General features: G+C 35.0%; 2 protein-coding genes across 3 annotated transcripts in view; one reads left to right on the forward strand and one right to left on the reverse strand.

Annotated features, from left to right (window-relative positions):
• Window positions 1-14,675, reverse strand: part of LOC115628786 — a 64,179-nt gene extending 49,504 nt beyond the window's left edge. Inside the window, exon 1 of the mRNA XM_030525001.1 lies at window positions 14,581-14,675. Coding sequence (XP_030380861.1) covers window positions 14,581-14,675 — 95 coding nt within the window. The remainder of the gene's footprint in view (window positions 1-14,580) is intronic.
• LOC115628787 lies at window positions 7,626-8,544 on the forward strand. 2 transcript variants are annotated; one of them, XM_030525002.1, is made up of 2 exons: window positions 7,626-8,283; window positions 8,345-8,544. In XM_030525002.1, exons 1-2 carry the CDS (start codon window positions 7,648-7,650, stop codon window positions 8,351-8,353), a joined length of 645 nt encoding a protein of 214 aa, XP_030380862.1. In that variant the 5' UTR covers window positions 7,626-7,647; the 3' UTR covers window positions 8,354-8,544. The 2 variants fall into 2 exon arrangements, with proteins under 2 accessions (XP_030380862.1, XP_030380863.1); XM_030525003.1 differs by having other exon boundaries at window positions 7,632-8,279.
• Window positions 14,676-14,802: the final 127 nt, after the last annotated feature.

Here is a 14,802-nt window from a genome sequence, read left to right on the forward strand (position 1 = left end):
AAGCTTTGCCCTTATGGTTCTTTTATGATTTTTCTTATCTTATATTTTATTTAAGTTTATTAATTAATTTCCGTTTTTTTTTTTTGTAAGCAGATCTCCTTCTTTACATGCGTACGCTTCTGCTTTTCAAACTCAACTCCCCTTCTTTATCATTTTGAGTTGCCAGCTTGTTCTTTTTACAGGCGTTACCATATTGTTTGCTTATGCATTATTTTAATTTAACGTAGTATTTTTTAGTATGTATAATTATTCTTAATTTTAGTAATTTATAATTTACTAGCAGGTATTGCCCGTCTTAACCCGGCTCAATATGTTTCCAATTGTATTTATTTTGTGTGTGCATAACCTACCCATATGTTTTCACCTTAAAGGTTACCAGTAGGAAGGCATTTAAGGTATTTAAATGAACATTTTCTGTTCTTGACAAAAAATTGTTCAGTAGTCCGTTACATTTTTGTTCTTGACAAACTATTTCGTTAAACGAACATGACCACTATAACTAATATTTTTTAAAGCTCGTTTTCCCCCCGTTGGAGCTAGAATTTTCCAAAAGCCTTTCTTAGTGTGCTCCTACACTATGATGGATACTATGAAACGATACTTGAGTCCAAATTTAAATTCACATTTGAGTCTTTTCGTGCCATATTGAGTCAATACGGCCACGCACAAACTCGGAATATGAAAGACGGCACTCGAGCACTGGCACCGATACCATCAAAATATCGAAGTTTGAATGCAATAAGCAGAATATTTAAATAACAAAATCTAATTATTTATTGACATCAATAAGAACAAATCATATACATACATACATCTGCCCGCAATGCCAAGCAGAATATGCGTAGCTCCGTTATTCGGTTTCTGCTTTACTATCGCTTACGCAGTCGTTGCCTAGCGACGGTAACTGTAACATTTTGGCGTTTTGCCTTCAATTAACATTAAATGGTCAAAACGAAAGAAGAAGAGCGAGCTAATGACTTGCAGTTGTTGTTGTTTTTAGAGCATTATATTTTTACAATCAAACAACTGTGTTCGATTGCCCAATGTATACATTAATACGAATGTACATACATGCTATATTCATACACAGGCATACATACATACATATGTACATATGTTTCTCTTTACTTTTTCAACCGTACGTAGAGAAACGCACACATAGACACGAACTGTTGCTTGTTGTGTGTGAGTGTGTGTATGTGATGTCCCCAACTATTTGATATTTGTGGTTGCTGCATAAAGTTATTAATGAAAACCCTAATGCCAAATGCACTAAACAAAGAAAAAATTACTTTTAAAAATGTTATATTATATAATTTTCAATTAATTAACATTTCTTGCTCTGTCAGTGCAAGACGAATGTACATACATACATATGTAGATACATATGTACATACATAGATGTGCACATATGTATGGACATTCACACATTAGTGTCTCACATGTTGCTTTGGCTATTTCAATCGTTTGCACGCAACTACACGAACAGCTGTTTGTATGTGTGTATATGTATACTTAGTTGTCCCCAACTGTTTGATATTTTGTATTGTTTGTTCTGCCTGCTTTTGAAAAATGCATATTTTGAAAATCCTTGAATGCAAAGTTGTAGATTTAGTTACGTAGATTACATTATCCAAATTTTAAATCGATCGGACTAAATTTATAACAAAAACTTTTCATTTGAAATAGTGAATAAATATTAAAACCCCAATAATTCAAGCTCCAACACAAATCCGAGTATGCAGTTTTGTTTGTATCCTTTAATTGATTTTAGAAACTAAGTTTTAAGTCGATTTTTCAAACAAACTTTGGAGCTCGTTTTCCCCCCTTTGGAGCTCGAATTTTCCAAAATCCCTTCTTAGTGCGCATCTACACCATGATAGGATACTTGAGCCCAAATCAGCATCCTAGCTTTTACCGTTTGGGCTGTGGGCTGTTGACGCGGTTTCCTTTTGTGCCCCAACATTTTTTTTACAGGAAAACTCCCATATTTTAGGCCCCAAAAAAAATATCAAAAAACCAAGTATACAGTTTTTCTTGAAATTGGAATTGGAGTATACAAACTAAGTTTAAAGTTAATCAGATGAAAACTGTAGATTTTTCATACAAACGTTGGAGCCTGTTTTCCCCCCTTTGGAGCTCGAGTTTTCCAAAATCCCTTCTTAGTGGGGACCTAGACTATGAAAGGATACTTGAGTCCAAATTTCAGCTTCCTAGCCTTTACCGTTTGGGCTGTGCGTTGATCACCAATCATTCAGTCAGTCAGTCAGTCAGTCAGTCAGTCAGGACAAACTGTTTTATATATATAGATTGCACAATGTCCAAGTATATACTATGCAACATTAATTTGATTTAAATAGTAATGATTTGTTTACAATACATATGTATGTATATGATTTGTCCTAATTGAGCAAATAATTGTTCTAATAGCAAATGAGATGACACGAGTGCCGTGTTTCATATTCCGAGCTCGTGCGTCATCGTATTGACTCAATAAGGCACGAAAAGACACAAATGTGAATTTAAAATTATGATATACTCTTATAATTATTCCCCTTTTTTGCACATAGTCTATTTTAAAACGTTGCGTTATCTCTATATATGTATATCAAACCGTTTGTCCTGACTGATTAGGGATCAACGCACAGCCCAAACGGTATAAGCTAGGAAGCTAAAATTTGGACTCAAGTATCATTTCATAGTATCCAACATAGTATAGGTGCGCACTAAGAAAGGCTTTTGGAAAATTAGAGCTCCAAAGGGGGGAAAACGAACTTTAAAAAATATTAGTTATAAGAACAAAAATGTAACGGACTAACAATTTGATACAATTTGAAACATTATACAAGTATTGAGGTGGGTTAATACGGGCAATACCTGCTAGTATATATATAAGGGTACAAACATAGTTAGCGCTAAGACGAAGCAGAAGACGAATTGCTTGCTATGCGAGCCAGCCGACAGTTGTTGTGAAAGACGAATTCGATGCGTATTTATTTTTGTTAGTCACATTTTTATACTCTGTACATGAAATGTACAAGAGTATATTATTTTTTTGATTTTCCTTCCCACTTCCCCCCTATGGGGGTTTTTCCGTAACGCCGTTCGTATAATCGCCTATATCTCAGAGACTATAAGAGCTAGGGACCAAATGTTAGTCCCAGATACCTTATGTGAATACGAAGAAAATGTATTTTTCGGAATTTCCCTCCCTCTCCCCCTCAAATCGCGATTTTCTCAAACTCCCGTAATTCTTGGAATTTCGAACTAAAATTTTGCAAATACCCCCAATTAGTTATTATGTGTCCGTATGCCAAGTTTCACTATGATAGACCGATTTAACAAGAAGTTATAGCCATAAATATATTTGCTGCTGCAGCGCTGCTCAAGCGCTGCCCAAGCGCTGCCCTCGGCTGTTGTTGATGCTTACACAGACACGAATAGATGCGCATAGGTATACATACACTCACACAGACGCAATTGCTATGTAAATGTGCAATTATACACCATTTACGTGAGTTCAAATACCAAGAAGGTAAAATCGATCAACATTTTTATACTCTGTACATGAAATGTACAAGAGTATATTAGGTTTGCGCGAGCTGAAAAATGTAACAGGCAGAAGGAGGCGTGGGAGACCCCACAAGGTATATATATTCTTGATCAGCATGACGAGACGAGTCGATCTAGCCCTGTCTGTCTGTCTGTCCGTCCGTATGAACACCTGGATCTCAGAGACTATAAGAGATAGAGACACCAAATTTTGCACAATGATGCCTGTGTGTGTATTCTATACGAGTTTGTTTTCTTTTTTTGGATTTCCTCCCCACTTCCCCCCTATGGGGGTTTTCCCGATTTTCCATTCGTATAATCGCCTATATTTCGGAGACCATAAGACCTAGGAACACCAAATTTTAGTCCAAGGTGCTTTGTGTGAATACGCAGAAAATGTATATTTTGGAATTTCGCTCCCTCCCCCCTCTCCCATGCAAATTGCGATTTTTTCTAACTCCCGTAATTCTTGGAATTTCGAACTAAAATTGCAAATACCCCCAGTTAGTTATTATGTGTCCGTATGCCAAGTTTCACTATGATAGACCGATTTAAAAAGAAGTTATAGCCATAAATATATTTGCTGCTGCAGCGCTGCTCAAGCGCTGCCCAAGCGCTGCCCTCGGCTGTTGTTGATGCTTACACAGACACGAATAGATGCGCATAGGTATACATACACTCACACAGACGCAATTGCTATGTAAATGTGCAATTATACACCATTTACGTGAGTTCAAATACCAAGAAGGTAAAATCGATCAACATTTTTATACTCTGTACATGAAATGTACAAGAGTATATTAGGTTTGCGCGAGCTGAAAAATGTAACAGGCAGAAGGAGGCGTGGGAGACCCCACATAGTATATATATTCTTGATCAGCATGACGAGACGAGTCGATCTAGCCCTGTATGTCTGTCTGTCCGTCTGTCCGTCCGTCCGTCCGTATGATCACCTAGATCTCAGAGACTATAAAAGCTAGAGACACCAAATTTTGCACAAAGATGCCTTATGTGTGTACGCTATACGAGTTTGTTTTATTTTTTGGATTTCCCCCCCACTTCCCCCCTATGGGGATTTTCCCGATTTTCCATTCGTATAATCGCCTATATCTCGGAGACTGTAAGACCTAGGAACACCAAATTTTAGTCCAAGATGCCTTGTATGAATACGCAGAAAATGTATATTTCGGAATTTTCCTCCCTCCCCCCTCTCCCCCGCAAATGCGATTTTCTCTAACTCCCGTAATTCTTGGAATTTCGAACTAACATTTTGCAAATACCCCCAGTTAGTTATTATGTGTCCGTATGCCAAGTTCACTATGATAGACCGATTTAACAAGAAGTTATAGCCATAAATATATTTGCTGCTGCAGCGCTGCTCAAGCGCTGCCCTCGGCTGTTGTTGATGCTGGTGCTTTGGTTAACTGCACACATTTTTACACAGACACGAATTGATGCACATAGGTATACATACACTCACACAGACGCAATTGCTATGTAAATGTGCAATTATACACCATTTACGTGAGTTCGAATACCGAGAAAGGTAAAATCGATCAAAAATTGTTTTTTTTTAATTTTCTTAATTTTTTTATTTTCTATAATTATTGTAAACATGTGTACAGAGTGTTTCAAAGTCGGGACACCCACCTTTAGCTTTTTTACTTGTTTAATTTCTATAATTATTGTAAACATATGTACAGAGTATTTCAAAGTCAGGACACCCGACTTTACCTTTTTTACTTGTTATTAATAATTTAATTTTTTTTTAAATTTTTAGAAAATGTAAGTGCACGTGCACGCGCCGATATCAGTGCTCGGTTGCCATGACTCGAGAATTACCAAAACTCTACGGTCATGCGGGCATGATTGTAAATACGACATTCGATCATTGCTTGCACGTAGGCAACAAGTTTCGGTCACAACCGCTCATTCTGAGTCTTTGCAGTTATGAGTCGAACTGACTAGTTGCTGAGGGTTCGTTTAAAACAAATCATTGCTTGTATTCATGCAAGACGTTTCGAACACAACCGCTCATTTCTGAGTTTTTGCAGTTTCGATTCGAACTGAGTGTTGAGGGCTCGTTCGCAAAAAGTCATTGCTTGTCCCTATACCCAAATGAAATAATCATACCGAGTATGGGTAAATACTCGAGTATGACCGAAAATGTAGTACTCGTTGCAGTTCTCTGCTGGGTATGTAAGTATGTGCAATCAACGCAGAGCCCAAATGGTAAGCGTTATAAAGCTGTCAAAGTGTGGTTGAGCACCAAGAAGTGGTTTTAGAAAATTAGAAATCCGATTAACTTTAAACTTGGTTTATGTATTTACTCTGAGAAAGAATACAAGATAAACTGCGTTGTATTTTTGTAACTTTTCATTAAAGAATAGCATAAATAATTATGATATACTTGTATGTATGTACATATGTATGTGTATGCTCATTTAAATGTTGTGCAGTTGCATAAGTTGACCAAATAACGTTGCCAAATTGTACAGCTTTTAATTCTAGAAATTACTTGCCTTGATTAATCCCTATCATACTATAAAAATAAATATACATGTGAATGCACATATAACCATACATAGTGTTTATTGTACTTTATGTCCTAGCTCTCGAATCGTACCAAAGTAATTTGCTATTTGGGAAATGAGCTCTTTAGAAACTTTACAGAAGAGAAATATCGTATAGTAAATTGTAAGCACAAATACTGAACAAGCAAAGACGGGCAAGACCTGCTAGTATTCTATATAATTCCAATTTTCAGCATGTAACATGCTCCCAAATCGGAAGACCACCTACACTATTAGCTTTCATATTTCGCATCTAAGAACAAGTTAACAAGAAAGGAATGCTAAAGTCGAGCAGGCTCAACTCTTAAATACCCTGTACCACCCCACAAAAAAGTAATTTAATTAATTAATTAATTTAATTAAATTAATTAACTAAATTAATTTAATTAATTAACTAAATTAAATATAAAATATTCCATGCATGCATACATACATTTACATCAGAATCGTGCCTTATGCGTGTTTGTGTACTTGTACATATGTATGTCTGTGTGCATTGGGCCTGGTTTTATGGCTATAACTTTCTTTCCGATCATTCTATCAAAATGAAACTTTGTATACGGATATATAATCACTAACCTAATGTGACTACCAAATTTTAGTTCAAAAGTTCTAGTTCTAGTTCCTAGAATTACGGGAGTTATAGAAAATCGCTAAAAGGGTGGTTGGTGGGGCGGGGGGGGGGGGGGGGGGGTCAGAAAAAATGAACAAACTCGTCCTTTCTCGGTCTCAGGAGAATCTGTATACCAAGATTGGTTATTCTAGCTCTTATACTTTTGGAGATCCTTGCGTTCATACAGACAGACAGACGGACAGACAGACAGACAGAGCTATATCGACTCGTCTCGTCATGCTGATCAAGAATATATACACTTTGTGGGGTCTGCCAGGCCTCCTTCTGCCTGTTACATTTTTCAGCTCGTGCAAACCTAATATACTGTTGTACATTTCATGTACAGAGTATAAAAAGCAAGAAAACGAAAGCAACAACAATGTAGTACAGCAAGCCGACGAAAGTACCGACTACGACACAAAGCAAGATAATGAAACAAACAATGACAACATGTTTAGCGAACAAATTCTGAGTAATTACCATAGCCAAACACCGTTAAGTAAATACAATGATAAGAGTGACATCGTCATAGTAAACGAAAAAGACACAAACGAAAATGATCAAAGCAACGATAGTAAGACCAGGGATGACAAAGAAAATAAGTTTTCCAACACAGAAACACCGAAACGAGATAATACGGAAACTACAACAAGCAACAACAAAAATAACATTGTAAAAGCGAAATCTGAAAAAGAGGATTTAATGCTAAGGGAGATAGAGGTATTGAAACGAGAACTACAAGCCACAATGCGCGAAAACGAAATATTACAATTATTGATCAACAACAGTGCAGTTCCAGCATCCTGCAAAAGCATTCCTTTTACACAACTCAAGGAATTAGTGTCTGAATTTGATCCAATGGGAGGTGACACAGACATTAAATTGTTCAAGCATTGTTCGGTACGATCTATGTACAATTTGGACGAAAACAACGTACGTGCACTCATCGCCAACCGTCTCAAAGGCAAAGACGTAAAATGGTTACAAAGCCGAAACGATTTGTTGACAATCCCAATCAACGAATTGCTCAATGAGATGGAAACTGTTTTTCAAAACAGGGAAAGTCTCCTTTCACTTAAACGTAAGTTTGAAAAGAAGACCTGGCAACTTAATGAGTCTTTCCAAGAATATTTTTACGAAAAATTAATATTATCAACTAAATTAAACGTCGACAAAATTGAGTTACTCGAGCATATAATTGATGGCATTCCAAACTATAATCTACGTACTCAAGCCCGTATGCAACGTTTTAAAAATACAACGGAACTACTTGATGCTTTCAAAAGCATACAATTGAAACCAGATTACACACACAAGATGGATAACAAGCAGAATATCGAGCCTTCAGCCAACGCAAATAGTCGTCAAATGGTCGTCAAATGCTTCAACTGTAACTCCAAAGGACATATGGCCCCTGAATGTCGCAAGCCAAAAAGAACACCTGGAGCGTGTTTCGTTTGCAACGAAATGGGCCACATTTCAATAAACTGTAGCAAACGCAACGACTTGGAACTACGAGAAAATATGAAAGCCAACAACCAGTATGTAAGACTTATAGAGTACTTATTTATTAACAATACTAATGACATCATTAAACACCCTTTAGAAACACTAATTGACACTGGAAGCCCTGTCAGTTTAATATGTGAGGAGAATGTACCCAAGAAACTTATTGAAGACTATTCTTTTGTTCAAAATTATTACGGAATAAATAAAAGTAAACTTATAATCATTGGAGTAATAAAATGTAAAATCAAATTTGAAGATTTAGAATATAATAAAGAACTCTTTGTTGTTCCCAATGAAACAATGCAATATTCAGCTATATTGGGAACTGATTTTCTAGAAAAAGAAGGATTTGTATTAGTAAAAGAAGACCAAATATTTAGAAGGGTAAGCATAGGAAATCAAACTAAATATGATCAAAATGATAATTCAACAAAAGTAGCCGAAACGATAGAGCACAAAATAAATCAAAACAAAGCGAATAAATATATCGGTTTTTATGATAAACAAACAGAAAGGGCTATAGAAAAATGTGTAACAGAAGAAATGCGATCTGCTCAAGAAAAGCTCACAGCAATAGAAGAATGTAATAATTTAATGGCTATTGATATAAATAGCGATGAAAATTACCCATTGATTAACAACACTAACATACATATAAACGACAAGACAAAATTACAACAAATATTTGTTCAACATTATTTAAAAAGTATCCGTCCTGAAAATCCAGCTACCAAATGTCAATTAAAATTAAATCTAAACAATGTAAAGCCTTTTCACTTCAAACCTAGACGCTTATCATACAACGAAAAAGAACAAGTGCAACAAATTATAGACGAGCTATTAGAAAAGAAAATTATAAGGCCAAGTCATTCTGAATATGCGTCACCGGTTGTACTAGTAAAAAAAAAGAGTGGAGACATTCGGTTATGTGTAGATTATAGGACGCTTAACAAAGTTACACCCAAAGATAATTACCCACTGCCACTAATCGAGGATCTTATTGATAAACTAGCAATTAAAGAAATTTTTACATTGTTAGACTTAAAGAGCGCATTCCACCAGATAGATGTTCATTAAGATTCAGTTAAGTACACATCCTTCGTGACTCCGTTAGGCCAGTTTGAATACTCCAAAATGTCCTATGGCCTAAGAAATGCGTCAGCAACATTCCAGCGATTTGTCAACTATGTATTCGATGATATGATTAGACTAGGAAAAGTTGTCATATACTTAGATGACATCATGATTGCGTCGAAATCAGTTGAAGAACATCTAAGTACGCTAACGGAAGTATTTAAAAAATTAACATTAAATAAATTAGAGTTGAGACTAGACAAATGTAAATTTATGGAAGATAAATGCGAATATTTAGGTTATATAATCTCGAAAGAAGGAATACAGCCAGATAAGAAAAATATTGAAGCCATAACTAATTTTCCAATTCCTAAAAACTCCAAAGAAATCCATAGCTTCCTAGGGCTCTGTTCCTATTTTAGAAAATTTATCAAAGAATTCTCTATACAGGCCAAACCACTGTATAACCTTATTAAAAAGAATTCCAAATTTCAATTCAATGAAGAAGAAATACAATGTTTTGAAAAACTTAAGCAAAAATTAATCGACGCACCAATACTCTCTATATATGATCCTTCACACGAAACTGAGCTACATTGCGACGCCAGTTCAATCGGATTTGGGGCAATATTATTGCAAACAAAACTTGATGGCAAAATGCATCCAATATTTTATTTTTCGAAGAGAACCACTGAGTGTGAAGCAAAATATCACAGTTTTGAATTAGAAACGCTGGCCATAATTTACGCGTTACGAAGATTTAAGATTTATCTACATGGAACAAGATTCAAAATAATAACAGATTGTAACTCATTATCGTTAACCTTAAGCAAAAAGGAAATTAATCAAAGAATTGCTCGTTGGGCCTTGGAGCTCGAAAACTATGACTACGAAATTGTCCATAGAGATGGACAGAAAATGAAGCACGTTGATGCACTAAGTAGAATATCCAATATACTTGTATTGGAAGAGAATACGTTTGAACAAAATCTTTCCATTTGTCAAAACGAGGACACGGTTATATGCAACATACGTAAACAATTAGAAGAAAAAGAAAGCAATCTGTATGAAATGAGAAACGGACTATAGATGTTTAGGACCAATGTTGGCTAAATTAACAAGTGCAGGAACCACAAAATCATTAGATAATATACTTCCAGAAATAGAGTTTGCCTTAAACAACACTTTGCACAAAAGCACGGGCACCACCCCAAGTGAGTTATTATTCGGAGTAAGTCAAAGAGGAATTATCATAGACTTCTTAAAAGAACAGCTAGACGACAGAAAACAAGATAGAAATCTTATTGAAAGTAGGTCCAAGGCTAGAGAAATTATGGAAAAAAGTCAAAAGGACAATGAACTATATAAAAACAAACGTAGAATCCATAAAACATATAGAAAAGGAGACTACGTAGCTTTAAAAAATTTTGTGAGCATACCCGGAGCATGCAAAAAAATAATACCAAAATATAAAGGACCGTACAAAGTTAATGAGATACTACCAAATAACAGATATGTTGTATCAGATGTCGAAGGATTTCAATTAGCACAGGTGCCTTACAAAGGAATCTGGGAAGCAGCCAATATGAAACCATGGATGAATATAAAAGTCAGATTCAGAGGAAGAAATTGAAAGTTATGTGTCAGAAAAAGCAAGTGAAAAGTCAGATTCAGAGGAAGAAATTGAAAGTTATGTGTCAGAAAAAGCAAGTGAAAAGTCAGATTCAGAGAAAGAAATTGAAAGTTATATGTCAGAAAAAGTAAGTGAAAAGCCAGATTCAGAGGAAGAAACAGAATATTATATGTTAGATAAAGGGAGTGAAAGATTAGACTTAAAGGAAGAAAAAGAAAAGACAATGTCAAGTAAGGGAAGAATAAAATAAGGAAATAGGAATACTAAACCAATATTAGAAAAGAAAGATAATGTAGCGCAAAATGTAGTAAAAGAAGTCGAAGCTGGTGAACCAACAAAATCAATCAAAGGATCAATAGTAGATATAGGAAATCCTAAACCTGAGTCAGAATATGAATCTTACAATTCAGACGAAGAAAGTGAAAAGGCTAGTTTAAAAAACAGGTGCAAAAAATCTAAAAAAAATACGAGACACTAACGAAGCACTTGCAGAAACTCAGAAATATTGCTTAAGAAATCGACCTACGAAAAAAAATATTAAATCCATTTAAACACATGTGATATCATTATCTATTGAAATAAGCAAATAATCGGGACGATTAAATGTCAGGATAGCCGAATTGTAAACAAATCATTACTATTTAAATCAAATTAATGTTGTATAGTATATACTTGGACATTGTGCAATAAATTATAAATCACTAAAATTAAGAATAATTATACATACTAAAAAATACTACGTTAAATTAAAATAATGCATAAGCAAACAATATGGTAACGCCTGTAAAAAGAACAAGCTGGCAACTCAAAATGATAAAGAAGGGGAGTTGAGTTTGAAAAGCAGAAGCGTACGCATGTAAAGAAGGAGAGCTGCTTACAAAAAAAAACCGAAATTAATTAATAAACTTAAATAAAGTATAAGATAAGAAAAATCATAAAAGAACTATAAGGGCAAAGCTTTTTATTCACCCTTACAGTATGTATGTATGTGTGTACATACATACATGTGCCCGCAATGCGAAGCAGAATATGCGTAGCTCCGTTATTCGGTTTCTGCTTTACTATCACTGAGTAAGTGCCTACCGACGGTAACTGTAAACTTTTGGCATTTTGCCATTGCAATTAAAAGGCGTAGATGATCAAAAAATGTGAACGAAAGAATAAGACCGTGCCAATGAATTGCAGTTGCTGTTCTTGCTTTTCGTTTTAAAAATTTTATTTATGATTTAAATTTTAAAACCATTGAACAATATTTATTACAATTAAACAACAGTGTTCGATGTTCTACTGTATATACAAATTGTATATACTTATGTACTTGTATATGTAAGTACATATGTATGTACATATGCATGCATGAGTTTTGTTTTGTTTATCTTTACTGTTTCAACAGAGCGTAGAACCGTGTATGCGTAGTCAAGGGCGTACGGTCCGTTTAAATAATAATTTATGCATATGATTAATAAACATTTTTTAACAAATCCAACTCAGTTCCATTTTAAGGCGAAATAGTGCGCCATTATAACGAATGTGTGGTCGACTTCATATTGCGAAATTTTTTCTAGAGGGGACAACGGCCCTCTGGCCCACTGAGTACTCCCTTGTAGTCTGCTTTCCTAAATTGCTCGTTAATTTTTGTGTTATTTTTAGTGTATAGAGTAAAGAAAAATTAGATTTTATTTGTTAATGAAAACCCTAATGCCAAATGTACTAAACAACGAAAAAACAAGAGAGAACGCTACAGTCGAGCAAGCCCGACAGTAAAATAGCCTGTTCTCTCCACAAAAAAGGAAAATTAAAAAAAAAAAAATAGTTAAATTGTTAATAGTTAAAAAAAATTAAATTATTAAAAATTATTAATTAATTAATTAAGTAATTAAAGTAAATTAGAAGACATGTTTTTGTTCAGTTTAAACAGCATACATTTAAATCACGTGCCTATTCGTGTTTATATGCGTGTATGTATGTATGCAGTTGAAGCAAAGCAGCAACAACAACAGCTGCGGGCAGCGCTGCCAGCAGAGCTGCAGGCAGCGCATGAGCAGCGATTTTATTTATGGCTATAACTGTGATCTTGTGTATCATAGAATGTTTATTATTGATAACGATACCAAGATATATGATATAGTTAATAAACAACAATTTAAACAAAAATTAGAAAAGAATGCCAAAGTCGAGCAGGCTCAACTCTTAAATACCCTGTACCACCCCACAAAAAAGTAATTAAATTAATTAATTAATTTAATTTAATTAATTAACTAAATTAAATATAAAATATTCCATGCATGCATACATACATTTACATCAGAATCGTGCCTTATGCGTGTTTGTGTACTTGTACATATGTATGTCTGTGTGCATTGGGCCTGGTTTTATGGCTATAACTTTCTTTCCGATCATTCTATCATAATGAAACTTGGTATACGGATATATAATCACTAACCTAATGCGACCAAATTTTAGTTCAAAATTATTATTATTATTCAAAATTACGGGAGTTATAGAAAATCGGTAATAGGGGGGGGAGTGGGGGGGTGGATCAGAAAAAATGAACAAACTCAGGAGAATCTGTATACCAAGTTTGGTTATTCTAGCTCTTACACTTTCGGAGATCCTTGCATTCATACAGACAGACAGACGGACAGACAGACAGACGGACAGGCGGACATGGCTATATCGACTCGGCTTGTCATGCTGATCAAGAATATATATTCTTTGTGGGGTCTACCAAGCCTCCTTCTGTGTGTTCCATGTGCACTCGCACAAAACTAATATACCCTTGTACCCTTTGGGCACAGGGTATAAAAAGCTAAAGTCGGGTGTGCCGACTTTTAAATACTCTGTTCATATGATTAGAATAATTATAGGAATAAAAAAATTAAGAACGTTAAAAAAATATATTTTTGATCGATTTTACCTCTCTCGGTATTCGAACTTACGTAAAGGGTGTATAATTGCACATTTACAAAGCAATTGCGTCTATGTGAATGTATGTATGTCTATGCGCCTCTATTCGTGTCTGTGTAAGCATGTTTGAAGTCAACCAAAGCACCAACATCAACATCAGCTGTGGGAAGCACTTGGGCAGCAATTATATTTATGGCTATAACTTCCTGTTAAATCGGTCTATCATAATGCATACATAATAACTAAATGGGGGTATTTGCAAAATTTGTACTCAAAATTTCAACAATTACGGGAGTTAGAGAAAATCACGATTTGGGTGAAGAGGGGGAGGGAGGGAAATTCCAAAATACACATTTTCTGCGTATTCACATAAGGCATCTTGGATTTAAAATTTGATGTCCCTAGGTCTTATAGTCTCCGAGATATAGGCGATTATACGAACGGCGGACAGACAGACAGACAGGGTTAGATCGACTCGTCTCGTCATGCTGATCAAGAATATATATACTTTGTGTGGTCTGCCACGCCTCCTTCAGCCTGTTACATTTTTCACCTCCCGCAGACCTAATATACTCTTGTACATTTCATGTACAGAGTATACAAATTAACAACAAATACAGGTTAGCTAAGCTGCTAGGACTTAAAAGTTGAAATCGTAAAATAAGAAAAGTAGATGCAAAGTTTTAAAGATGTTATACAAGTAAAATGTATGAACTTACTTTGGATTTTCTTCATATTTAGGTAAGGCTTCTGATAAGATGACCAAAATCAAAAAAACTATTAATTGAATCACGGTTTTACTATTATTATTCATGGTGTTATTGTTTAATTATTTTTATTTAATTTTCCCTTACACACAGCCTGTCACTTCCAATAAATTCAACATCCAACTAACAATGTCATATAAAGCCTCGCACATTTTATACCTTCAACGAAAATAA

Source organism: Scaptodrosophila lebanonensis, unplaced genomic scaffold (assembly GCF_003285725.1).
Source record: "Scaptodrosophila lebanonensis strain 11010-0011.00,11010-0021.00 unplaced genomic scaffold, SlebRS2 tig00000126-arrow-arrow-pilon, whole genome shotgun sequence".
Taxonomy (NCBI): domain Eukaryota; kingdom Metazoa; phylum Arthropoda; class Insecta; order Diptera; family Drosophilidae; genus Scaptodrosophila; species Scaptodrosophila lebanonensis.

Bases quoted from the DNA above. Each gene is read 5' to 3' on its own strand.
- LOC115628787 (XM_030525002.1), top strand. From the start codon at position 7,648: ATGTACAATTTGGACGAAAACAACGTACGTGCACTCATCGCCAACCGT.